This window comes from Helobdella robusta, assembly GCF_000326865.2.
Source record: "Helobdella robusta unplaced genomic scaffold HELROscaffold_5, whole genome shotgun sequence".
In the NCBI taxonomy this organism is placed as follows: Eukaryota; Metazoa; Annelida; class Clitellata; order Rhynchobdellida; family Glossiphoniidae; genus Helobdella; species Helobdella robusta.
Window position 1 is genome coordinate 1,676,304 of NW_008705254.1, and position 27,475 is coordinate 1,703,778.

General features: G+C 31.0%; 5 protein-coding genes across 5 annotated transcripts; 2 read left to right on the forward strand and 3 right to left on the reverse strand.

Annotated features, from left to right (window-relative positions):
- Positions 1-2,014: 2,014 nt before the first annotated feature.
- Positions 2,015-5,534, forward strand: HELRODRAFT_68132 (hypothetical protein; the record flags this gene model as incomplete). Its single annotated transcript, XM_009026942.1, has 6 exons — positions 2,015-2,149; positions 2,624-2,771; positions 4,151-4,437; positions 4,762-4,908; positions 5,049-5,201; positions 5,334-5,534. Coding segments are annotated over 6 exons (1,071 nt in total), but the record flags the coding sequence as incomplete, so codon positions are not given.
- A 6,940-nt stretch (positions 5,535-12,474) lies between these two features.
- On the reverse strand, positions 12,475-13,889 carry HELRODRAFT_163244 (hypothetical protein; the record flags this gene model as incomplete). The annotated part of the gene is made up of 2 exons (XM_009027171.1): positions 12,475-12,578; positions 12,713-13,889. 2 exons carry the CDS (start codon positions 13,887-13,889, stop codon positions 12,475-12,477), a joined length of 1,281 nt encoding a protein of 426 aa, XP_009025419.1.
- Positions 13,890-15,203: 1,314 nt separating this feature from the next.
- HELRODRAFT_67914 (hypothetical protein) lies at positions 15,204-16,588 on the reverse strand (the record flags this gene model as incomplete). The annotated part of the gene is made up of 3 exons (XM_009026911.1): positions 15,204-15,517; positions 15,625-15,750; positions 16,501-16,588. 3 exons carry the CDS (start codon positions 16,586-16,588, stop codon positions 15,204-15,206), a joined length of 528 nt encoding a protein of 175 aa, XP_009025159.1.
- A 362-nt stretch (positions 16,589-16,950) lies between these two features.
- HELRODRAFT_107367 (hypothetical protein) lies at positions 16,951-22,049 on the forward strand (the record flags this gene model as incomplete). The annotated part of the gene is made up of 10 exons (XM_009027172.1): positions 16,951-17,128; positions 18,713-18,853; positions 19,119-19,239; positions 19,598-19,702; positions 20,082-20,225; positions 20,561-20,643; positions 21,139-21,312; positions 21,434-21,539; positions 21,663-21,703; positions 21,864-22,049. The coding sequence occupies exons 1-10, from the start codon at positions 17,009-17,011 to the stop codon at positions 22,047-22,049; spliced, it is 1,221 nt and encodes a 406-aa protein (XP_009025420.1). The 5' UTR covers positions 16,951-17,008.
- Positions 22,050-23,257: 1,208 nt separating this feature from the next.
- On the reverse strand, positions 23,258-26,022 carry HELRODRAFT_163247 (hypothetical protein; the record flags this gene model as incomplete). Its single annotated transcript, XM_009027173.1, has 4 exons — positions 23,258-23,392; positions 24,302-24,475; positions 24,815-24,854; positions 25,871-26,022. The coding sequence occupies 4 exons, from the start codon at positions 26,020-26,022 to the stop codon at positions 23,258-23,260; spliced, it is 501 nt and encodes a 166-aa protein (XP_009025421.1).
- Positions 26,023-27,475: the final 1,453 nt, after the last annotated feature.

The window sequence follows — 27,475 nt, forward strand, 5'->3', positions numbered from 1 at the left end:
TTATTGAGGATGTTTGTAACAAACTCTAAGTTGACTATTGCTTTAGCCTTGAAAAAGTGGCTGTAAATGATGATGAACTAGTTCATCAAGCTGTTTGAAATACCTGAGTTATGAAATAATATCTTTTTTTAATTTTCTCATTTAAGTTAGCTTTCTTACTTTAGCTATCCATTTACAAGAGGATGGTGAAAATATAACCAAGAATATTTATAAAACAAATTATAATATTACATTTGTTTTGAAATAACACCATGTATAAAGCATCCATAGGTCACTCTGATTTGTGAGTGTGTGTGTGTTCCTAACTTTGAAATTATTTTGTGTGTTCGGTTCTTTATTTATTATTGTTATTGTTGTTATTATTATTATTATTAATATTGTTATTTATAAACTCATACATCAAGTGCTTATAAGAATATTTTCATTTCAAAGCTTAAAGTCTATCAAACATTTTTCTTTATGTTACAAATGTTTGCATAAATATATATATATATATATATTTGTTTATTTATCTATGATTTTTTTTGTTTCCATTGTAAATTATAATAAGATTAATTGTTCAAAATGTTTCCATCCTTAGGGACTCATAAAAAAAAAACTTCGATTTTAGCGTTTTTTGTTTTTTGCTTCAAGGTGGTAATATTCGTATCAAACAAAAGATGATTTTGATTATATCAGACGTAAATATTTCTAATGTGTTGATGTGTTTAATGTATATTGTGTCTGTTGCTTCTTGGGATTGGGAATAGCAACTTAGTTGTACTGAACATGTTTTGTTAATTAATTAGTCTGATCAAATTGTCTTTGTTAATAGAGATAACGTTGGTAATATTGATTAAAAACAGTAAAGATATTGCTTATATTCCCAATTTCATCAATCATTTGTTTTTTATTTTGAAGTAATGACAGTAACTAATATAAAAAGGTAAAGTTGAAAAATTAACAAACAGTGTTAGACTTGGTAATATTTTATCCATTGTAGTGAGGAACACAGATAAATGTAAAGTGATTTTTAACTTTTTTGTGAAAAAAAATTCTAATTTTTATAGGCAGGCATTAGTAGTTACTGAAAAGCACACAAACGCACGCACACACTTACGCACACACAAATACACACAAACACACACATACAAAATGCAAAATACTAGATAACTTTATATGAATATGGATGTGTTTGTGTTTGTTTGTGTGTGTGACCTGCATATTTTTCCCTAGCAGAGCTGCTAGCAAAAATGTTTGCTTGTTAAATATTGTAACTAACAACATGGAAAACATGGACTTGATTTTGGTCCAGATACTAATGTAAAAAAAATGAAGCTATCCAAAGTCTATGCCCTTAATTGGAGGAAGACTGAATGATTTTATAAAAGATTTAAAAATTTGTTTTATTGTCTTTTTATTCATTGTTTTTCTTCTAACCCAGGTTCATTTATTCATATAATTTAAAAAAAATGTAATCTTCTTTTTTTCCAAAAGTATAAAGCAAATTCAACTTTTTTGTTTTTTTGACAAAAAATAAAAAAGCATAAATACTTTGCAGGATATGAGATAAGAGTATTTTTCTTTTAATCATGTGGAACATAATCTTAATACCAACAAAACAGCACTGATAAGTTTTAATTGACGTAAATGTTTTCTCATCAATTTTTATTACTCCAGCCTTAACAGTGGTAATTTGTTTTTAATTATTCTTTAAGCTTCACTTATGAGCCTTAGCATTATTTTTTGTTGTATTCTACCTATCTCATGTCAATTTTTAATGTTATTTGTCCTTTGTTTTTGTGTTTTTGGTTTTGTAGTTTATGTTGACAATGCATTTCTTCAAACTAAGGGTAAGTATTTCACAAATCCTCTATCATAGGTGTTTTACGAACAGAGAAGGAAGTCAAAGCGTCCTAAGCCATGCTCAGGGAAGCACACCTCTCCATCAGCCTCTCCCTCATCATTCTGTCACAAGAAAGAAAAGCGTGACAAAAATTCAAGTGAAATGTCCGCAGTTAACACGTCAAAATCAATGACATCAGCAGCCACCACGTTGAATAATGATGGCTACGATGATGAGAACCATGATTACATCGTTATGCACGGTGAAAAGTGGGACGACAGGTATGAAGTCGACTCACTCATTGGAAAGGGTTCATTTGGACAGGTTGATCATATATTATTTTTATTATTATTATTATTGTTATTATTATTATTACCACTACTACTAATGCTACTACTACTATAGTTATAAGAAGGCAGGCAGCATAGTGACATAACAAACGTTCAATTGCAATGAGATCTCCCGGGTCTATCACATGCAATGTGTGTGATGCAGTTGAAAATAAAGGATGGGTTAAATGATTCAAATGAACTTTTTTGACCTGAAAGTGCAGAATCAAATTAGTAATATCATGACTATTTGACACATTTATTCTATTTTTATTGGTCATTAAAAAGTTTATCATGCTATTGTTTTTAACAAACTCCCTGAACAAACATATCTCTGTCCTGTACTAGGTATGTTATTATCAATTGAGTTTAACCGTTTGTGACAATTACCTTATTTGGTTATGTTCACTCGTGTTCATGCATTGTTATGATGGTCTTAGTCATTTCTAATGATAATTTTGTTTCATAGGTTGTGAGGGCATATGACACATTATTGAACGAGCAGGTAGCGGTAAAGATTATTAAAAATAAGAAGACCTTCACATCCCAGGCCTATATCGAGATTGAACTGCTGAAGCTGATGAATAATCAGAACTCTGAACTTAAGCGATTGATTGGTCAGTGCCGTTTGAATGTTTATCTTTGTTTGATCTTATGGCATGCTGTAACTCATTATGTCATTATCTATTGTCTTATCATTTTTGTCGTCACTAGATTAGTTGTTCATTGATAATGAATTTATGTTGATAATGAAGTGATGTTTGATGAGTAATATTCATTTGTTTGGTGCATTTATTTGGCGTTAACTGCTTTTTTATAGTTTAATGTTATGATTCTTCATTATGGTCATTTCAATTAAAATTATACATCCAGCTATTCTGCAGTAAAAATATTCATTCATTCAGATACCATAAGTGCATGCATGCATTATAGACATGCAAACATCTGCTGTTGCTTAAGCAGCCTCATACATTTCTAGTAATATGTATAAAATTTTACTTTACAATGTTTAGGCTTGCAGAAATGATAAGTTTTTGGGTTTACTGAACTTTTGTCATTCATTTCTAGTGAATAAATGTTTTTTTTGTTTCTTTTTTGTTCAATGCATGCTCCTTTCCTCACATATTCAGCAAGTTGTAGTCATTTATACTTTTTGCATATATATATATATATATTAATTTTTTATAAACCTACTTTATTTCCTAAGTTTTACGTTTTTTTTTATATTTCAACACTAATTTCTTTAAAAAATATTTTCCATTAGTTCTTTAAAATTATGAATTTTTTATCTAAGCATTTGAAATTCATTCATTCTTTTTATCCATTATTATATCATGTTTCTATCAAGGACTGCTCAATTATTTAGGCAAACTGAGTGCGGAAATGTATCTAAACTTTGATAATTATTTTGTTTACCTTGCCTGCTGCCTGCTATTGCAGGTGCTTATTTCCTAGTTCATTGTGCATTCATGCAAATTTGAATGTGATTGATATGTATGCCCATAAACATAAGTGTTGCAGTTCTATATATTCCTTTGGAATGTTGGAATGCAGTATTGAGTTTCTTCATAAATTATTGTTTTTGCAACAAAAATAATGTAGTCTGAAGTAATGTTTTCTAATGTAATTCTCTAATTTTTATTGGCGAATGCCCTGCTATGTTATTAACAACTTTATGTGGTCCAAAATAATGTTTTTCTGGACTTGAAAAGTTTAGATAATGAGCATCATCATTATGACAAAACTATCATTAATTTAATGTTTAGCCATGAATGAAATGATACATGGTAAGAAACATGATGTTCTGACTGTAACCTAAAGTAGACATTTCACTTTTGAAGGCGTTAAATGCATTTAAAATTGACCGATGTTTTATTTAATTAATTAATTTCAAATATTATATAGTGATACTAAGCTATCTTTTCATCTTCATGTGTAATGAACATACCTTTATTTTTTAGTTAACATTATAAATGAAAATTTTGATCACATGCAGTTAAGCTGAAGCGAAATTTTATCTGGAAACAACATTTATGCTTGGTGTTCGAATTGCTCTCATTCAACTTGTATGATCTACTGCGCAATACTAATTTCATGGGTGTCTCCATCAACCTGACCAGCAAATTTATCTATCAGCTCTGCCATGCCCTCTCCTTCCTGTCACAACCACAAGTATCCATCATACACTGCGATCTTAAGCCAGAGAATGTTCTACTCTGCAATCCAAAGAGGAGTGCTGTAAAAGTTGTTGATTTTGGCAGTTCTTGCCAAGTTGGTAAAATGGTTAGTATTTATTTCGTATGTTTATTTTTATAGCAACCTGATTATCATTTTTTTTAGTTAGCACGTTTTTTTAGATTTTTTTAGATTTCGATCAAATATTAAATTTGCTCCTTCAGTTTAAATTCTCAAATTCGATTATAAAAATTGTTTTTCAAGGAGTTAATTGCAGTAATGAGCAAATATTGCTTAACAAAAAAAACCCTGTGTAGATAAAACCACAGCTGGTAAAGCTGCTTATTTTTATCTAGCAGCAGATTGTACATTGTTTGTACACAGATAGATTCAGTTTGTTAAGAACGATGCATTCAACATTTCACCATGCAGATTTATCAGTACATACAGAGTAGGTTCTACAGATCTCCTGAAGTACTTTTGGGCCTACCTTATGATACTTCTATTGACATGTGGAGTCTGGGATGTATCATGGTTGAACTGCACACGGGCAAACCTCTCTTTGCTGGATCCAATGAGGTCTGCTGAATTGTAACACATTTGAAATCTCTCTGTATGACTTGTTATTAGAAATTTATATACTGATTTGTAAAATTTTCTGCAACATATTTTTTGAAAAAATAATTAAACAATGGTTTCACTGTATTTTAAATGACCAGTTTGATCAACTGATGAAGATAATTGAGGTTTTGGGTCTACCTCCAACCCAAATGCTTGATTCAGCTTCAAAGACAAAAAAGTTTTTTGATGTATTGCCATATGGCAAAACCGGTATTATTTATGTGCCTAAGAAATCAAAAGACGGACTACAGGTAAATTTTTAAAATGATTACTTCACTCCAGATTTATTATGATTATCATTTATATGCAAGCTGATTGGTTATTTTAAATTTCATTGAACATTGTTTGTTATCTCTATTGTTATCCTTATTTATTGTCAACAGTACCAATCACCTGGCCAGCTACTTCTCTCAGAAATATTAGGAGTGTTCACGGGTGGACCAGAGGGAAGAAGGCAAGGAGAACTCGGCCACAGCGTTGAAGACTACCTTCACTTTCTTGACTTAGTTTTGAAAATGTTGCAACTCAATCCAAAGAACAGAATCAAACCCGACGAGGCTCTGCAGCATCAGTTTTTCAAACGTTACAGTAGCTGCAGCAGTTTTTTTAGTGGTGGTACTTGTAGTAGTATTAGCAGTATTTTCAATGGTGGTCATGATACTGACTCAGCTGGATGCAACTTATCTTCACTGTTTTCTGGTAGTGATAAAAAGTCTTCAACTGTTGTAAGACAAATAGCAGAGATGAGTTGTGAAGGAGACAATCTCAGTAGCAGCAAAGCTAATGAACTTTCTACCAAGAAGCATGTTTGCACTGATGGCCAGTCGAAAAATCTCACAGCTGTCGGCGATTACGCTGGCATTGTTGAAGAAAAAAATTTTCCACAAAAAATTTGTTTTGATCAGCATAACTCTTCCACATTAAGCTTACAAAACAATACATCCTACTTAGAAAACACTAAAATTCCAAAAACAACTTCTGGCGACCATATAAACATTTTCAACACATCAACAAGCGTTTCTGATTTTTCTAAAAATTCATCAACATCATTGCATTTGTTAAATTCTTCGCTGCCTTTATCACTCTCCGATAAAATGCTACCTCAAAATGACTTTTGTTTGCCACCGTCATTTATACCACCTTCGTTAACAATTTTGCCGTCAATGTCATCGTCGTCATCACCTCCATCTTTGTCTTCGCCATCACCATCTTTGTTATCCCCTCCCATACATGTCGATACTCAGATGACATCAGTCATTCCACTGAACTTGTTGAATTTGAATTTTCTATTAAAATATCTACCTCAGCAACTAGAACAACCTCTACAGCAGCAACAACATCATCAGCAACAACAACATCAGCTACAACAACAGCAACAACATCAACTACGGCAACAATACCAACAGCATCTTCAACAACGACACCAGCAACGTCAACAGAATCAGCAAAAGCAGATTCAGGAACAGCAGATTATTTTTCAAGAGCAGCAAATATCATTAGAAAAATATGAATATCAGTTACAAGAAATTCATCACCAACATAGTCTTAATAAATCAGACAAAAATATGCTTCATTCAAAACCCACCAAATGTGTTAGGACGAATGACAGAAAATCTAAGCTTACCAAGTCGCAACAACATCTAAATAAGTTAAGTTTGAAACAGCAACAACTGCAGCTGGAACCTATCTTATTGATATCACAGGTTAATCAAAACTGCACTGAGACTTCTATCAACCTAAATCATCAATATAATACAAACAACAACGTTTTCCTAGTGTCCGCAAAGCCAAACAGTTCGTCACCGCTCAATCGCAATGTAAATAACAATTATGTAACTATTGATGAGAGATGTTTGAGCATTTCATCTGCAAATTGCAATATTATTACCAATAACAATTTCAACAACAAACAAGAACAGACAAAACCAAACGTAAACAGAAATCTTAACTGTGAACTCAAAAGTTTCAAATTATTTCCTGATCTTCATCGCCTACAAAAGCAGAATCTTTCAAATTCTTTAAATAATTGTAGTGATGACAGCAGCCAAGCTTTAAATTCATCTAAAAATTGCAATTCGTTTGAATCTATGACAACGATGTGCACAGCAGAAAGTTTAATTTCTCAACGACAGATACAACTTTTGCAACAAAAACAATTAAATCCTTTATTATTGGATAATTTTGTTTTGTCCAACTGTGGAGCTGCAGATTCCATTATAACATCTATGCAACCCCAGTACCAGCAGGTATCTAATTTAAATGATACGAGTGAAATTATGTCTCAAAAAATTGAACATGGTAGTTCCTCCATGATTGAACAACAAAAGCCACTTAAATATATTGCGCAACAAACAGTTATACCAAACACTGCTTATGTTTGGTTGCCAAATGCTGTAAATGTCGGTAACTCTTTACTACTTTATCTACCTCAAAGTTTACAACAACAACCACAACACCAATAGCATCTGATATGTCGAAATTAATTTATCATTTCATTATTTGTGGACAGAAACCGTGGGGTCTCTTTCAATTGATTTTCTTTTAAATTTTCAAGACATTTCTTTTATCTCCCGCATCTCACTCCACTCATTGTTTGGTCTAGGTAACATTAGCTTCAGTATCTTGCCATTCGTTATATAATTTGATAGGAGTTTAAACATTTCTTTACTCCAATCTTGTTCCTTTTTGTCTTATCTTTTACTCTCTAGCTCTCTGCATTTCATCAGACCTGCGGTTTCATGTATCCATCTTTCAATGTGCTGTCCTGCTTATATCCATCATCAAGCGAACATTTATCTTATTTATTATCACTTGTTTTGTTTATTACAAAAATTTTATTTATAATTAATTGCATTCAACTGAATGTTTTTCTTTATAGTGCAAATGAGTATATTAATTTATTGATTTATTTTTGTTAGTTGATTATTGATAATATCTGACCGTTGCATAATTATTTATTACGTTGGTTTATCACTGCTGCTTAAAACTAAAAAAAAAATGTTTGCATGATTTGTATATTCGATCAGAACAAACTCATCAATATTAAACACTACTAACTCATTTATGTCCAAGTGAATTATTATTAATGTGAACATTTATATAATTGTTAATCTCATGTACAAGTCAATCTATAGAATGTATCGGTTGCCTTTCAGCACAAGTTACAAACTAATCACATTCTATCGAATTTCGCCATCACTAACCTATGTAGCACTTAAAATGACATAATTTAAATTTTACAAATTTTTAGTTAATTTAACTTTTAGTCAAGCACAAGCACTCTCAAGACCTCAAGAAGGTGCAAATAAAGCGTATAACAAGCAATTTGTACTGCTTATATATATAGCCACACACTTATTAAGCAGAAGTATCCATACAAACATTCAGTTCTCTATTACGTTTATGGATCATATTTATCATATCACAATCTTACGTTCTGCAATGCAATAAACGTCTAGACATCTCTACCTCAATTATTTCTATTTGGTACGGATCTTCAGATCAGACAGCGGCAAGATTTTGTATGTACGTTAAGGTCACTGTGCACGTTTTATGACGTTACACATAGGCGTACACACGGTGGAGTTGCCGATTCCAATGTGACATGTGTATATGTATTTTTGTAAGCCTGTATGTGGGTTTGTGTGCAAGTATTGTTTGATATCAATAAGTATATTTGCGTTTTAAACGTTTTTAAATTAACTTCTCTAAATCTTCGTCTATTTGCTCTTTTGGTTTTCTTTATTTAATACATTTCTAAATTCTTTTTTGAAATATTTTATAGGATACTATTAAGCGAAATATTTCATAGCGAAATGTTATTACATTTCTTGAAACTTGATTGTAAAAATTGTATTAAATAAGTAGAAAACTTAAAAGTGACATAAATTCAGTGAAGAAATTCATTGAGGTATGTCTTTACTTTATATCATGTTTGATTGTTCAGCACATCCAAAATAACAAAGGAAATATGTTATGGAAATATGGATCATTATGAATGGCGACATCTTAAATAAGTGTGAGTGCGTGTTTGTATAGTACTGAATTTGCGCACAAATTTAGTCGTTCCGGTCTGTCATCATCGACATAGATAAAATTTTGTTGGGAACAGGTTGGACTTATTACCTCCCATTGTTTTATAAAGTTGTTAGTTTTTGTCGATTGTTGTTGGTTGTGTGTCGTCTGTGTTGATGGATCATTGTTGGTGTGTTGATGGTGACTCCTCTTACTCACACAATGTCCTTTTCATATTGTTCGCCTGTGAATGGATGTGGTTTTTTTCTTAGAAGTTTTTTAAATAATATTTAATTAGACAATTAACTAGGAATTTATATTAAATTACAGATAATTCATTTTATCACTTTTAACATTTTTGTTAAACGCCGCAGGGAAAGTTCATTTGTTAAATTTTCAAGCTAATATGTTTGGTGTAATAGTTTTTTTTTCATTTTCTTAATGCAGAGTTAGATACATAAATTGTATTTTTGTGTACTCTGATCATGATTCAAAAGTAATTGGATGAGAGAGAGAGGAGAGAGAGAGAAGATAAATTGGTCAATTGGTTAACTATTCTCACCAACGTATAAATAAATTTATGTGAAGCAGTCTTAAGGGTAAAGTTTTAAAATAAAATGATTGCATGATGTTAAGAAGGTTCAGATGCTATTGCCCAAGGAGCTTTATATAGAAGCGCGATGGTTGCTACTAGATTATAATAGCAAACATTAAAATTTAATAATAACTAAAAAATTTTTTTAAATTTTGATTGTTTTGGGATGTGGAAGATGTTTGTTCTTATTCTTCGTGTTAAAATTTTAATCTGACAAACGTTTTATCTAATAGAGGCGTTTGTGTGTTTTTACAATTGCTATAATCAATAAATTTATAATTGTTAACGTCAACATTTTTTTAAACGAGAGATTGAGATTAGATTTTTAACCATTTGATGGCTGTACTGTGTGACAATAGTTTAATTTCCAGATAATCAATTATTTTGCAGCCACTTTTTGAATGATTTTAATATTTAAATTTATATTTTTGAATTCTAACATAGGTGTCTATTGCATATTCTGATTAATTAATGTTACGACGTTGCTTTAATCATGTTCTAATAACTAAGCTGGTGCCTGTTTAAGGTTCTTTTTTGATGGTCAAATAACATTTTATCGCTTGCGTCTACAGGTTTATTCCGTTTTTTTATAGAATTTGGTATTTTACGTTTCTAATGATATATTCTCTTTGACTGTCCATTGTAAATATGGATTGATAAATTGATGAACTAAAAGATATTGGTATCCGGATTTTCTTTTGTTGAAGTTTAATTAGATTTTTTGTGTTTTGCTTTTTTTCTGTGTTTTTTTTGTAGTTTTGTTAAATGAATGTCGTTTGAAATTAGCGTGGATAATGTAATTAATCTTTTGTTCATGTAGTAAAGGTTCTTATTCACACGTTGACAGGGTTTCTTATAAAATGCTATAAAGTTGTAACATTGGATTAAAAAAAATAAAAAGTTGATGGTTTTATTTTATATCTTGTTAATTGAGACATTGTCAAGATTTTAAAGATTTATTAAAATGATTTTGTTGTTTTATATTTTCGTTATCATTTGTTTTACTCATACAATGAGGTCGTCAATTAAAGGAAACAATTATTTACCTGTAGTGCCTGCAATATCTGTAATTAAAGTTAAATAAAGTATACGACTAATAATTTTTATTAAAAATTTTTCAAAGGCAGTAACAGCTATAGTATTAACCTTTCTGTAATATGCTGTTGTTAATATTATTGTTGTTTTAGATAAATGTTAATGACTGAAATGTATTAATTAATAAATTAATTAATCAATAATTATGTTTGTTATTAATTTTTACGAAATACTTCGGTGATTGAAATTAACGTACAATTATGTAAATAAAATATATTCTCTCTTTCATAACATAAGCGTAATGCAATTTACCATATATATTAATTATAAAATTAATTAATTAGTTTATTAATTAATTTTATATGGTATTTAATTTACGTTTCAATGTTTATGGTGTTTGTTGTCCTCTTGTTTTTTATTATTCTGTATTTGTGTTTTAATAACAGTAACTAGCGAATCTTGATTATATATTATATATATATATATATATATATTCATTTTTTTTATAATTTATCGATTTAAATTAAAACTTTTACCATTAAATATAACGATTTTTAAACGTTTATATAAGGTTTCGAACGCTTAGTTACGCCGATATAAATTTAAGCTGATGAAATGATTTTTGAAATCACGTGTAGAGCATTGATTACAATGAAATTATTTGTCTGAGGTTTAATGCTGGTGCAGGTTTTTTTAGTTAAAATATATTTCCAAATGAAATAAATAGTAATTAAGTTTCTCAACTAGGCATTATAGTTGACGAATATAAATCACAGACGGTATATTTATAACGTGACCATTGAATATTTTGTTCAATGAGAAGTCTTGAGACACTTGTTTTATTTTAGTAGCCAGAAATTTGCTCTTGAGGGACTAAATTGAAATTAGCTGACGATCGATCTTTTTTTTTGCTTATCCCACAATTTTTAACAGATTTTACTATTAAAATCAGTGCTTTTGTACCCCATTTTACTTAACTTTATAGTCCAAATTTATATATATTATTTCATTCAATTTTGTCATATTCCTGGCAAAAATTCCCATTGTTAGGGGCTTCAGACCCAAAGCCCCCACCTTGCCTACACCCCTGTGTCAAAAAAATCTCCTTCAACAACAAAAGTGATCAAGTCGATGCACTAAAGTTTAAATTTAAAACTTATGATGTGCTGTGAGTTTTCCAGACAAAAGGTTTCCAGACAAAATTGTAACTTTGATTTCGTCAACCAAAATTTCACCAGTTTCAAGAGCAGAATGTTTGTACCTTGTACTCACCTGAAGGCAGATCACAGGTGCACACGAACTTGCACGTCCGTGTTCATTTTTGTAACTCGAACGATTAATTAATTTGAATATTGATAAGGAACAAATTTTCCCGTCTTAGTTATAATTGTTGTTGATTCGTTGATTGATCCATTTATATATATATATATATAAATCAACATATTTCCGTGTAGAACACTGCAACAGTATTACGCAATGCATATCTTGTAAAAACACACACAAACCCATATGTATATATATATTTGTATTTAATTTTTGAATTAACATTGAAAATGAATTAACGAAATTTGTCGTTGCTTCACAATAAAAAGAGGAATGGATCTTTTTATTTTATTTGAAAAATAAAAAAAACAAAAGAACATTAAATAAATAGGCATGTCAATTCACAAAATGGGTTCATTAACACCCGGTAAAATTTTTATCATTATTAGTAAGTTTCGAAATTATTGTAGAAAATGTATCTTGATTACAATTATAGGTTTTTTCCGAGATTTATTTATGAGCTGAAATATTAAAATTACCATTTATATAATTTTGTGGAATAGTATAAATTATTAAATTTACATTCGGTAATCAAAAATGGCTTGGCAATAGAGTGATTAAGGTCTTTTTATGCTGTCTAACCTTTCAGTTGCTGAAGAATTATCCTTCATATTGTTAAGTATCTCATTGGTCAGCATCTGGACAAACGCAGCAAATGGCCCTACAATTAATGAAATTCTAAATCATGTTTGACCTCACTTGGTGAAAGTATGACATACACATGCAAGAATCAATAAACTAACGTGTTTTAATAATTCATAAACAAAATGCAATGTATGATATGAATAGACTAACCCTTGTATGTATCAATTACATTCTTTAACATTGGGTAACTGTTAGAGATGAAGTCACATATAGATAGAACAATCCTTGAAGTAGCTACTGCAATTGACGTTCTGAAGGCTTTTTTGACAGCAGAACTACTACATTTACGAGTATGTTTGTATTTTGAACATACATCATAACACAATTCGCCTAATCCATAGGCATACTGAAGGCTGGAATTGTTGGCTGAGCAGTTATTTTTGCTTGAATCAATATTGTTTTGACGGCAGATGGTTTTTGTAAAAACCTGACTCTTTCTTTTATCTGGATCATCATCACAATTTATAACATCTTCTTTTGTGACAGTTTTGTCATTGAAGGTGAACTCGTTTTGTGCTTCATTTTTATTTTGAAAGTTTTCATTTTTGTGTGATGAAGAAAAGAAAAAAATTCTGGGTTTATTTGCAAGTGATTCACCATTTGTGAGGAAACTTTTTTTGTTGTCTTTTTCTTTTCTTTCTTCACTATGTTTACTGTTGTCATGTTTAAACTTGGAATAATTGAAATAATCTGATTTTTGACAGCCTGTACAGACAACCTCTTTCAACTTACCATCATCATTTAGTATTGGTAAGCCTTCTTGGCTATCACAATGTTTACAAATGATTGGTGTATAGTAACATTCATCCGGATTGTTGATTGGTGTATAGTAACATTCATCTGGATCGTTGATGGAATTGTTGTTTTTGTCATGTGGTGAAGATGCACTAATTGAAAAACAATTATTTAGCTTCTTTAAGTTCAAATCTTCTTCTAACTCAGTCAACTTTAAATTAGCAAGACCGGAAGTGTTTTTCATTTCTGTAGTGTTGAAATCTAAAACAACAACTTTGCAATCTTCACATGTTACTATACCCTCTTGCATCATCAAATGGTTAGGGTCATTATTTCCACACTTTGCACATTTTTCCAAGCACAGAGATAATTTACAAGTTTCAATAATACTTGAAATATCAGTAGAATCATCAAAGCCATAACACTCATCACATACCTTACAATAAAATATTTTGGGATTTCCAGATGCTAATTCAACAGTATGACTGGAATCTTTAATACATTTATCAAGATGAAAACTGTTGATTATCATATTTAATATTTTAGAAGATTCTTCAGAGGATAGATGGGGACTATTGTGGCTGTCAGTCATTTTTCTAAAAAAAATGTATTGTTTTTTTTATCCTTAAGAATTACGTGTTACACTTGGTTTGGTTTTATTAATTTTTTAAAAAATTTTTAACAAATGTAAAAACTAAAAATAAAAGTTAAATTAAATTTAAATACAACTATGAAATTAATTTAATTTCTGTGTTATATTTTATTTTTTCGTTTATTCAATTAAGAATTAAACTAAGTTAAAACTTAAGTTAATTAATTTAATTTTTTAATAGTTTTTAAAGTTTAAACTGAAGGTTAAAAAAGCAAAAACCAGATAAAAAGTAACCTGAGGATGGCCAAGCTATTAAATAAATAAATACAGGAATTTTAAATATTCCTCTTGGACATGAAATTACATTACTTACTGCAAACACTGCCAACCAACATTGCAGCAATTCAGTAATTTATGAAATCTACAGCACCTGGATGCTTATTAAGCATTAACACATATATAATTACTGCATTAATTATGGTCTTTTACTAACACACACATACACACATATATATATATTTATATATATATATATATGAAACCGAATTATTGAGAAATTTCCTATATATGCGAAACCGAATTATTGAAAAATTCCCACAAATATATATAGAACAAAATGAGTGGTTGCCAAAAGACGAACCAAAGACAACAGATTTTGAGTTAAGTAGCATTAAAAAATCTATATTTAATTCTAAATATATATATATATATCTAATTAATATATTTAGAATCTTAAGAATAATATAACCTAAATGTAATTTAATTAAAAAATCTTTTTTTAATTCAAACCATCAAGGTTTTTGTCATAATTCATATTTATAAACTATTCAAGTCAATTCAAACCATCTCGTCACATGTGCTATATCACGCATGTGTGTTTGTGTGTGTGCTTGTTTCTGTGTATGCCTGCGTAATTGTGTGTGTGTGTGTTGTACAGATTATATTTTTTCCCCAAGGCTCTATTAACCGGATGCATTTAAATGCATCGCTGGCTAACAAAAAACTGTCTAATCGAACAAAAATTCACTTAAACCATGAATGTAGTTTAGTAATGTTTGGTAAAAGGTTAACCAAAGACAACACTATTGAATTTAGTTGCATGAAAATATCTAATGAATATATTTAGAATCCTAAGAAAAATGTAACATAAATGTACATATGATTAAAAATATCTTCATTGATTGAACACAACAAACTATATTTCATGAATTGAATAGCTTAACCATTAACTACTGCGTTTGTAGCACCAAGAAACCATATTAAACATAGTATGATATGATGATTATACGTGCAACAACCTGTTAAACGTTTTAATTAACTTTCGACGCCATATTTTTCGAAGTTTCTCGTGATGATACTTAATTCCAAGTGAATGACGCCCATGGCTTGAGTTTTAAGCTTAAATCTGTCACTGCCATCATATATCAAATCGGGATTTTTAAGTTGAGGTCCTCCACCAAGGAATGCAGAACTTATTTGCTCCCAGTAAGTGCCCACAGGTCGCCAAGTTGTGCATTCAATCTGGTGTATGCCTGGAGAAGTGGGAATATGGCAATAACCATAACCGTACAATTCATTTCTGCCTATTGAATCTCTATACCATACCTGGAAGTGAATCTTTGGCCAGCCTTGTCGATAAACAATTTCAACAACAAGTTGAACGTTTTATGATTAAGTTGCAAAATGATTACAACAAAATAAACAGAAAAATTGTAAAAAGACTAATAAGTGAAACCTTGCAACCCTTTTGTAGCAAAATGAATATCTATAGGATGAGCCCAACAGGACATGTCGTCTAATTCTGGATTATCGATCTGAGTTTGGCCTTCTTTCAAACCACTGAGAATTTTCCATGCACCACCTACAATTAGTAGAATTGATTTCCATTTTAAGAAAACAAGCATTTCTATCTAAGCTATCTAATATTTCCAATGCACTCTATTAATTTAATGAAATAATACGTTATAAAATATCATTATAAGTTTTAAATTAACCAAATTTAAATTTGTTAAATACTAGCACATTGAATTACACGCAGAAATTGATCTGAAACCGATTTCATCGTTATATTAGAGCTATTAGCTAACCAACCACCCATACTTAACCACTAGGATATTCGGACCAAATTTAATAAAGATATAGTGATCATTAAACCAAATTTTAATGCATGACATCATTGCTGCTGTTGTTTTCAATGAAGTTTATAATGGGAAGACGACAATGAGGCAAGGGTAATATCTTCATACATTGATATTTGAAGCAGCCATCTTCACCACAAAGGCTGTTAATCCTTTTCACACGATGTACACATGCATTTATGTGCACGCGCAAGCACCCCATCATATACGCTGAGTATATGATAGCCATTGAGATGTTTGACTCAGCGCGCGTTTGAATCACTGAGCCATCTCGCCGGCCAGCATGCGACAACTTACGTCGTCTTCCCATTTCATTTACCGACCGGAAGGATGGACGGCTGGGTAATATACATATACAGTTTTACAATTTATTCTCGAGTGGACTCATATATTCATATTTTCCCTAGTCTAACTGTTAGAATATTGTTGGACTTTAACAATACACCAATAATGGCAAATAGGAAATTGGTGACCTGCATGAATTCCCCATTTACAGAAGAGAGAGTTATTCGGGAAACCATTAGCACCGATAATTTGACCTATGACGTGAAGCTCTGACATTATTATTTCTTAAATTAAAATTACTGTAATAAAAATGTAATATAGGATGTCTCTATTTTAAATGAACATTTTTCTAAAGTTGTACAAAAAACATGTCAAACACCCGTAGCAACCAAAACTAAATAATTACATGACAACAGAGGGGCGAATGAATCAATGATCATTGAATTCATCTGACTTTTTGTAAATTATTCAGAATTATAAATTATTTAAAAATTATTATAAATATTTATAAAAGTTTAAAAATTAAAATTTATTCTTGAGTTAAAGTCTGCAGACAATGGTATATTTAAAAAAAATTTATTTTTAAATATAATACACTTAAATTAACTTTTTGTATATACACATTTGCTTTGTATAAACGTTATTTGTCATTAAAATTAAATCCTATGAGTGATGGATGAGAATAAACTTTAAACTATGAAGAGCTTAAATTATTTTAATACAGGTAAAATTCCTCAACCGCAGCTACCTGGGTACATTTTTTCGGAGAAGTTAGGTTCTGGTTCATACGCAGTTGTTTATAAAGCCTGTCCAAAGGTTTGTTATAGATAGTCAGTGTATTCTGTATTGTATTGTATAGATAGTGTATGTATAGTCATTCTTTAATTTTTAGTATAATTAATAATTTTGCAAAATTTTCTTGCAGGAATTGAACTTTACTATAGTATAGTAACTATACTATACTCATATATATATATATATATATATATATATATATATATATCCATGAGTATACTACTATAGTATAGTATCAGTCAGAACTCAGAAGAGGAGTGTGAGAATCGTTTGTATCTTTATAAAAATGAGTGGCACAATAACTGAAACTAGCCATATTATCCCTAACATTAATTAAGCCTCCTTAACTGTGCATTGTGTTAAGGAGGCTTAATTTAAAATGATTACACGCCATTACAGATTACACAATTACTTACAAATTTGGTTTTATTTAACAGTGTCATCAGAAGCTTGTCAGCCAACAACAAAATTTCAAAAGGTCATCATTGTTTCAATGCACAAGAGGATACAGTCTCCATACATACATTACAACAAGCTATGCTAGAACAATTTTTAAACTAAGGGCACTACATTTTTTTTATCTAATTCCAATTCTGCCTCATAAACACTTTGCTCATGTTTGCATTATATGATGTGATGTGACGAGGCTTGGTTGTTGAATCAAAATAGATTTTTTTTTTAAGCTGTGACTTTCTTTTTGATGTCAGTAGTGGTTTGATAGGTTGAGAATGGTTTATCATGCTCATTACAAAGTTCTTATTTTGCTATGCAGATTTAATTCAGTTCTTCATACCAAGAACCAAGACAGTACAGATGGTTTTAATATGATTTCTCAAAACAAATTATTTTTTTAAACATCCTCGCAGAATCAGAGAGTTAGTGTTCCAGCAGGGAGCAGTATAAAATTTTAACTGTTAAAAAACGCAATAGTAGCATCACTCACGTAATATTTCAGCATAATTCAAATTTTTTTTTAGAAACATTAAAAAAGGAAACTTCTTCCTGTTAGAAATATAATACAACAAAAATAGTTTGAAGATATTTTTTCAATATTCAAATTTTGTAAGATCCAAAACATTTATCCAGGCAGAAACTATTATAATGATAACGTTTTTCGTTCACTGGACAAGAGATATGAATATAATTCTTGCAAATTTACAATTGAAAAGATCTTATCCTCTTGCATTCTGAACACTACCAGCTGGTCTGTTGACCTGCTATTGGAAAGATTGTATCCAACTTTCTACATTTCCATGTTTGCTTGATGGGGGCAGTCCCTACATAAATAACCTTTTTATGATTATTATTACTCACTGTGACGCATAATAAAGCTTTTTTTTACAGCAGTGCAGATGAATAAGTTATAGTTGAACGAGTTTAACGTTAAAAGTTCTGTAGTTTGTATGTTGAATACTTAGAAATTTAAAATCTTAACTTACAATCTGTCGCTTAATAAAATCTCATTATTTAATATAATGACTAATTTATTTCGAGTGTTTAATATTTTTTATTGAAGATTACAGATCATTAATTGAGATACGTAATGACGATAACAATGCGTTCTGTAGTGTCAAATTTGAAATCTAATTGACTCGTCTAATCTAGCAAAGGAAGGAAGAAGTTGTGGCCGTTAAGTGCATCCTTAGGTCCTCACTGAACAACATCTCGAAAGAAAATCTCCTTACAGAGATTGAGTTGATGAAATCATTCAAACACGAACACATCGTTAATCTAAGAGATTTTTCTGTTAGTTTTCTCAAATATTTCTTTCCGCTTTGCTCGTTGTACATGATATAAAAATAAAAATGTTGGTGAGGTTGATGCGAATGATTCAATATGTACAGTACGGCACAATCATCTGATAGCTTCTCTCTTTATATCGCTGTAAATTTATGCTGTCAATAAAATGTTCATCTTCTAAGTTGGCCTCGTTCATGATGTTGACCGACTGCATCTCAATGTGTATTGCGCGTTAGTGAGGTGCCGATATTTAATTTTCATGTCCATGCAGTGGGACGAGACTTACATATATTTGATCCTCGAGTATTGCGCTGGAGGGGATTTGATGTCATTCTTGAAGTCCCGCAAGGTGGTCTCTGAACGAGTCGCCAAGATGTTCCTGCAACAATTAGGTCTCCAGTTCTAATTCTTCAACTTGTTTGTTTCGTTTATGCTCAACTTTATCATTAACTCTATTCCACTAACTCTATTCAATTTTGTTTTTTGAAAATTATTTTTCATTCCGGATTTTTTTTCAGACTCATGGTTCAGCAACGACACACAAACAGTGTATATGAATATATGTGCTAAACGAGGCATCACACACACAATGCTTTTACAAAAGGATAGGTAGTGATCCTTTTGTCGTATTCGAACCTGGTCACCGCATGATGGGACAAGGCGACCATAACTACTAGGCAATGTTCAATCATCTGAGTTGAATTGTTTAATTAGAAGTATTAATAATATGAGCAATGAAATAATTACCAGCTTCAGGTTTGAAGTACATGAGATCGAAACTGGTCTGTCACATGGATTTGAAGCCGTCGAACATTCTGCTCACATCCGCCCACAATCCCATCGTTAAGATTGCTGGTTCGTTTGCCGTCCCCTCAAATATATCCATTCGTTCGTTACTGACATTTGATTCGTTTTCACCAGTTAAAAACTATTGACAAAATTGCCCGTGCACTACTGTTAGGTTAAAAATTGTTCACAATTAAGGATGATCTCTTTTTTAAATGCAAAATTTGAGCAGATTGTTCATAGTCTGTGTTATGTCAACCGTCGTATGTCTCTTCATTCTAGTTTGCCATCTTTTGGATTTATTGCAATTTTTAGTTTACGAATTTTTTGTTCCGTAACAAGTATAAATTTATGTCAAATAATATTTATTAATTTGTTGTAAAAATGATTTCCAACATTTGTAAAAGCTCTACTGACTTTTGTGTTGTAAAGTAGAATTTTATTCTAGATTTTGGATTTGCCCACTATTTGAGTGGGAGCACAGACGCCATGTTCATCAGGGGCTCCCTCCTCTACATGGCTCCTGAGATCGTGACGAGAGGCTCTTACGACGAGAAAGCAGATTTGTGGTCGGTCGGCGTCATTCTCTATGGTTTGCTTTGCCTTGCTTTCATTTTTTTGGCTTTCATTTTTCATCCTATTTCCAACGATCAATAAAATATTAAATAATTATTAGATCAAATATTTCTTATTTATCCTAACAATTAAATTAATTCGACCAAATTAATCTACTAGCTAACTTTAAAGATAGATACAAAAATAGTTTCTATATTTATTTGTTATGTTGATATTTTATGGCATGCCAGTTTTAAAACATTTAAATGACTCTGTGCTTCAATAATAAAAATATGATTTTAACTTTCATTTGTTTTGGAAAATTTTTTATACTTTTCTTGAACGAACTTGATTTCAAACGATAATGAGCAGAATGTTTGTTTGGGAGGGCACCATTTGCATCAAGAACGCTGACTGAATTGGAGAGAAAGATAACAAGCAGTGATCCCATCGAGGTTGGCTGGATCTTTAATTCATGCTTCTCTCTATTTTGATTCGTGGCTTCTGTTCACGTTGGTGTTCATGTTCTTTCGCGAATGCGTTCGTGTTAGCGTGTCGTGATTTGTTTATGTTTCTATCAATGTTCATATTTGTTTTTAATTTCAATTTCTTCTTTTGTTTATCTTTTTTCATGTTTGTGTTAACGTTTGCATTTAATGTTATTTTGGTGATTATTCTTTGGATCATTATGGGCAAAAATTTGCTTTAAAGGACTTATTTAAAGGGATTGATTGCATATATATTTTTAGTGCAAAAGTTGATGTGACATCATTCATGTCTGCTTATTCGAAATTCTGTCGGCATTTCTTTATTAAAAACAGCATCATGCCTGTGTGAGTTAGCTGCTTCAAAGTTTCTCCCTTGCCTCTAATGTTTAAAAGGTGTACAAGATAGTGAGGATGATGATAACATTCCTTAATGCTGATGATGTGCTAATAATTTTATTGCAGATCCCTTCGAAACCATCATCATCATCATCTCAGTTAATTTCTGAATCATGTTTGGATCTGTTGGAAGGATTGTTGAAGAGAGATGTTGATGAAAGGATGGGTTACGATGAGTTTTTCATTCATCCGTTTGTCGATCTAATTCATATACCAACAGAAGACTCTCTTCCAACTGCCGTTTGTCTGGCTAATTAATTAATTAATTAATTAATTAACTTTTTGGCATGGTATTATATGTTTGTATTAGATGATAATATACATTGTTGGTATCTTTTGTAGTGAAGTTTTTTAATTTTAGACAGAGCTGGTGAACAAAGCTACCGCCATGGATGCCAGGAAAAATTATAAATCAGCTCTCAGATTTTATTGTGAAGCTCTTCAATATTTCATGGCTGCCATCCAATGTGGGTTTTTTTTTTTTAAATTTACTTCATTGAATGAGGTTTGCACGTTATTTCATAAGAATTTTTACATTTCTCATTCGAACGATGGAATGTGATCAATATTTGATATTTTTGCATTGTCAGTTGAAACAGATTGTCACAAAAAAGATGTTATAAGATCAAAGGTTTAATTTCGTTTCGTTTCGTTTGTTTCATTTTTGTAACAGTAGATAATTCTAGCGTGATACATTTATCTGTTAATTTGTTTCTTTTTAAACAAACAAACAGACAGGCGAACAGACAGACAGACAAGCAAATAAATAAATAGATAATAATTTGATGAAGGTGAATAAGTACATTGAAAGAGCTGAAGAGTTGAAAAAGATACTTGAAACTGACGTGACATCAGTAGCAGCTGAAGAAGTTGATTCTGCAAATGTTTCAACACCAAAGCCATCAACGTCAAACAGTTCTCATTCTGAGTGCAAGAAAGCATCAAATAATGAAGACTCCCATTCACAACTTTGTTAGTCTTCACCCATTTTGAATTCCAACAATTTTTTCATAAGATTTCAAACAGTATTGTCTTTTATCTATAAAAATTTGTTTTCGGTTATTGTCTGGCAGACATGGTTGTAGTCTGTTTTGTGTGACATTTAAAGGTGTAGATTAAAATATTTTCTTCCCTGTAGCATTGGGGTCCATTATTTGATGTGACGGCAGTTATGATCAGTTGATGCGATGCTATCCATTTTCCGTAAAATTTTTTTAAAAAATCAGTTGCAAAATCATTGATGAAAATGTGATTATGTATCCAACGATTTCTATTGCTCAAATCCAGTGGAATTGTATAAAGACAGCGAAAGTATGATCAAGGCGTTTAACGTTATAAAATCTGCGGAAGACAAGGTTTGTCTGGCAATGAAATGATATTAAATTATTTTAGTCTGTAGCATGTTTTCAATCGGTAATTAATTCCATCTTTTTTTTTATTGATTTTGATTTGTAAAATTTTAATCATTTTCTTCTGTCAACCGTCAAAGTGGGTAAAGATTAGCTGATATAAAATTTATATATTTCTTCACGACACCAACCGACAGGAGATGTCAGAAAACTTCAAATCGGCCCTGCAGAGGTACGAGGTTGCCCTCGATGTCATACTCAGACTCTCTCGAGGTCCATGCCATCTATTGTCTTTCATGATTCAATTCATAATATTTCTTGTCATAGTGCAGAGCGATTGTATCGCCACGCCAACTTTTGCATACATCATATGTCATTTTAAAATCTAGTAGATATTTTTAGAATTTTTTTTACTAGAATGTTCTGTTATATCAATGATATATTCTGTTCTATTTTTGTAAGTCAATGCATGCTTTGCATTAAGAAATGTTCAATGCCTAATTAATCCTGCAATCATGAATCATGGAAGAAGACTTGAAGTTTATTATAAAATAATCGCAGATGAACCAAGCAGCTTTCGAAAGGACATCTTAAAGTCACAGGTAGGCAGCCTACATCATTAAATAAATTTCACATGGTTAATGTAAATTTGTGCCATTCGCCGTATTCGTTGAATGGACTCGTTGTATTTATTTAATAAATAACACTGGTAATAAGATATTATTTTAGTTCGCGGTGCAAAGATTGCTATCTTGTTTGCTAAATTTAAATTTTCGCATCGATCATAGTGAATCAAATTTTGATATATAAATAAAATTTGTTTCTCTTTAAAAATGTTATTCTTCCAACTCCAATACAACCACTCTATCCTCTGCTAGATGTCGAACTGGATGAGCCGAGCAGAGCGCATTAAGCAGTATTTGATATTGAAAGATTCCAAGCAAAGCAATGCATCCAATGAAACTGCCAGTCTGGCGGATGACATGAAATACAGTTTGTCTTTTTGCCCGATTATCCAATTTATTTTTAAAAATTTATATCAGTAGTTTTCAAAATTAAGACAATATAAAATTATTCTTATTACAGACAGTTGTCTGGTGCAGTAAATATGATCGCGATTAGATATTTCATGTCCATACAGCAAGAAGAAATATCAGCAAGAAGAAATATACATGTTATCAATTCATTTTTTTATTTCTAATCCATTAAGTCACCTGTTTTCTCATTCCAATTTAAAATTGTGCTATATGTATATATCTATATGTAATGCAGTTTGTGATTCTTCGTTCCTCAACGGACCTACTGATGTCATTTCTTAGCGTTATTTAAATAAATTTTGTGTATTTAATTTAATCTATTTCAATTTTTCTTTATATATGAGAAGAAGCAGTCTGTAGTTTGGCGCAGAATACAGAGACTGTCTGTATGCGGAGACGGAATACCGCGTTTTTATTAAAAAACCCTCTTAATTTCAGCAAACATGAAGATATTCATTGATATTTGTTTTATATTAATACAGTAAATCTTTCTTCATGTAGTATAATTTTTTCACATAAGTAGACAAAAAAACACTTGACATTTTAATTAATTAATACTAAATAAAATAATGTTATTTAAAACTAAAATATGCAGAATGTTGAGATATATATGAGATATATATAATATATATATATATATAAATAGCACAATAATACTGCACTCACTACTACAAATTGATAAATATGTATCTCGTCGTGCCCCTGTCTATATCCCACAACGCATCTTAACATGAGACGACACCACTTTGTTTGTTTGTTTGCATCCACACTGTGAACTCACATCACTTTGAAAAATGTCCCCACTCAATATTTTTTTTTCCTATTTATGTTCAATTGTTTTACCTTATTAGGGGTCAGGTTGGCTTGCAGCGATGAGATGACCTGACCCAGATTTGTGTTGAGGCCTGATCCATATTTGCTTGCTTCTGTTTTGAAGATTGTTTTGTTTGAACCTTCGCTAAAGATATCTTGATCGCATTTCAAGTTTGAGTTTTCTTTCTGCTCTAGTTTTGGCGTCTGTGATAAAATTATTTTTATTGGTGATTGTTATGTTTCGTGATTCAGTTATTGTTAAATGTTAAGTATGAAATGTCGTTATTGTTATTATTAACGTTATTGAGTAGCTTGTTTTGCCACTTGCATGTGTGTAGTGTATATAATATATACAAAATTTGTTAATTGAACTGGCTAGTTTATATATGATGTCGCTTTACATTGAATCAATTCAGTTCTTCACAGTTATTTATTTATAATAATAATTATTATTATACGTAAATTAAATATTTAATGACTAATAATAATAGCAATAATATTATTATTATGAAATGTTTATAATAAAAAAATTCGTCCACTCACTTCTCTGTAATAATCGACGAGGAAGGACCAGTTGTCGTCCCTTCAAATTTCGCATATGCAGGTAATAAAAATAAGGTTACGTAAAATTATTATCTTACTTAAAATTATCTTACTTAAAACTATCTTACTTAAAATTATCTTACTTAAAACTATCTTACTTAAAATTATCTTGCCTAAAATTATGTTGAATGAAACGAAACGCTATATAAAGGATGGTCTTTATTATAGTTAATGAAATTAATACGGATTACATTGATATAGACCATTTGCATAATCACGCCTATTACATAAAAACAGAATATATTATTATGAAGGCTGATATGATGGAGTAACACAGATTCATTGTTTTTTTTTAATTCTTGTTACTGTCTATTGCGAACTGATAGAGATAAATGTGATTGTTGGAATTGAAGTTTTCGGTTCGGAACGAGTTCACTCTATAGAAATTCATTATCAAGTTAATCATCATTAAGGGACATTGACGTTGTATGTTGTTGGTGTTAATATAGGGCACGTAGACTACCTCGCTCTAGTTTAATGCTGAAGATTATACGCCACTGTCTAAAATAATGTGTGGCATGACTTCAAACAACTAGTTGAATATTGAAGTTACAAGAAGAATTACGGATATGTATTGTAAAACAACAATAGGCATTTGATAATTTGTCTCGCAATTTTAAAGAAAAAGTGGAAAATTTTGGGCAAATCAATTTGAAATTGCGAAGATAGATCGATTAAGGAGCCAAGAGCGTAATGGCACGTTTGAATGGACGCTAAATAACTTGCCAAGCCAAACAAAGTTCAAGCGGGAGTAATATATAAATCAACTTGAAGAAGAAATAATATCGGGCGTTAGAGTAACTGACCTTGAATTTAATGTTGGAATCTAATAAATTGATAAGCATGATTAGATAAACGACAAATTATTTTGGCTTCATCAATTAATATTTGATTATTTGTATGTATTTATAAAACAAAATACAAATTAGAAGATTTGAAAAACTCCATAATTTGAATAGAACTAAAATTTGAATTACGAATAATTTGGGCACGAACCACTTCTGACGTGCTCTGTTTTCCCTTTCAATGGCCTTCACCCACAGTTTGTTGGCCAGTACATCATCCTGATTAACTCCACCACTTCCTGCATTTTTTCGGTTGTTCTTGGAGCTGGTGTTGGTGTGGGACACACTGGCTGGCTTTTCCATCATCGGTTGAACAAATTTAAGACGGCTAACCTTCGAATAAACTTCCAAATTGATTGAAGTAATATATTTCAGCTGTTTGTTTGATTTTATAATAATTTTTTTTATTGTTTACGATAATATTGCTAAATGTCCAACAAATAGACAACTTTTATTCAAAAACTTATTTAGAGATTTTAAATAATAGTTCTTCAAACAAATTAACTTTTTTCATTTTTGAGATGGCTGTTCATTGGCCTAAATACAATTTGTCAACTGAAATCAAAATAGCAGCTGTAAAGAAGTGTCAAAACTAAGCAGGGCCTAAATATATATCACGATGTGACATAAAAAATTCACGAACATAAAAGCAATTCAACTCTCTGTGAACGTTTTTCACTTTTGTGTACGTTAACGAAGTAAGAAAGCATTGCTCAAGGGCTGATGAAGTTGTCCCGTCACAATTTTATCACAATTTGCGGAACAACGCAGCTTTTATCTTTCCTTCAAAAGCAATTTCTTCTATGAAAGCGCGTGCCTGCCTTCAGGAGTTATACGTGTTATGTATGTACAGTTTATGTCTGTGCGTAGTATTTTCGTATACGTATCAACGTACGTATATTATGTACGCATTCGGATCATACATTCACCGTGTGAAAATATAAACGACTGTGTTTGATAGTCTGTCATAAATCCTGATATCATCTGATAACATTGGTCGTATGTTGGTACGTGAAGCGTTTTCTAATCATCCTTAATAAACTCAGTCGGCTTTCTATTTTTTTTAACATCATTACTGTATCATTGTTATGGTCATTTCATCAACATTATCACTGCCATCATGTCCATCATCATTATTGTCATCATCAGTTGTCACTGATGTGAATGAAACAAATTTATCATTTATCCAACGGTATCTTGACCGTAAATTTTTCTTGCCTGTTTGTTATCTTTATTTTATAGCCATTGATATCACTGTTTATCATCATCGTTATCATCATCATTATCGTCGTCATCATCAACACCATAGGTATCATCATCATCATCAACTGCATCGTATCTTAACAGCCTATTCATCATCATTCATCATCTATTCATCATCATCGTCATCATCATCATCGATTGGATATTAAATGTTAATAAACATAGCATTTGTTGAGCGATCACCATAGCAACCGCCTAAACATAAACAAACGATTGCAATTTAATTCGTCGATTGGATGGATGGATGGATGGATGGATGCGCGTCTGTTTGTTGTTCCTAGTTACCTACCTATCTATTTTTATCGGTGTTGTTTTCATATTTTATTAGATTATTTATTCTTTGTTGTTTTCTTGTTATTATTATTTACTCTGTGTGTATGAAAATGCGTGCTGTCAATTGAAGAGGCCACAACTTCTGTTTCGGTTGTAATGCGTAGTTCAAACGCTCGGGGAGGACGTGCTAAGGTAGCGTTATTGCTTAACATTTTCGGAC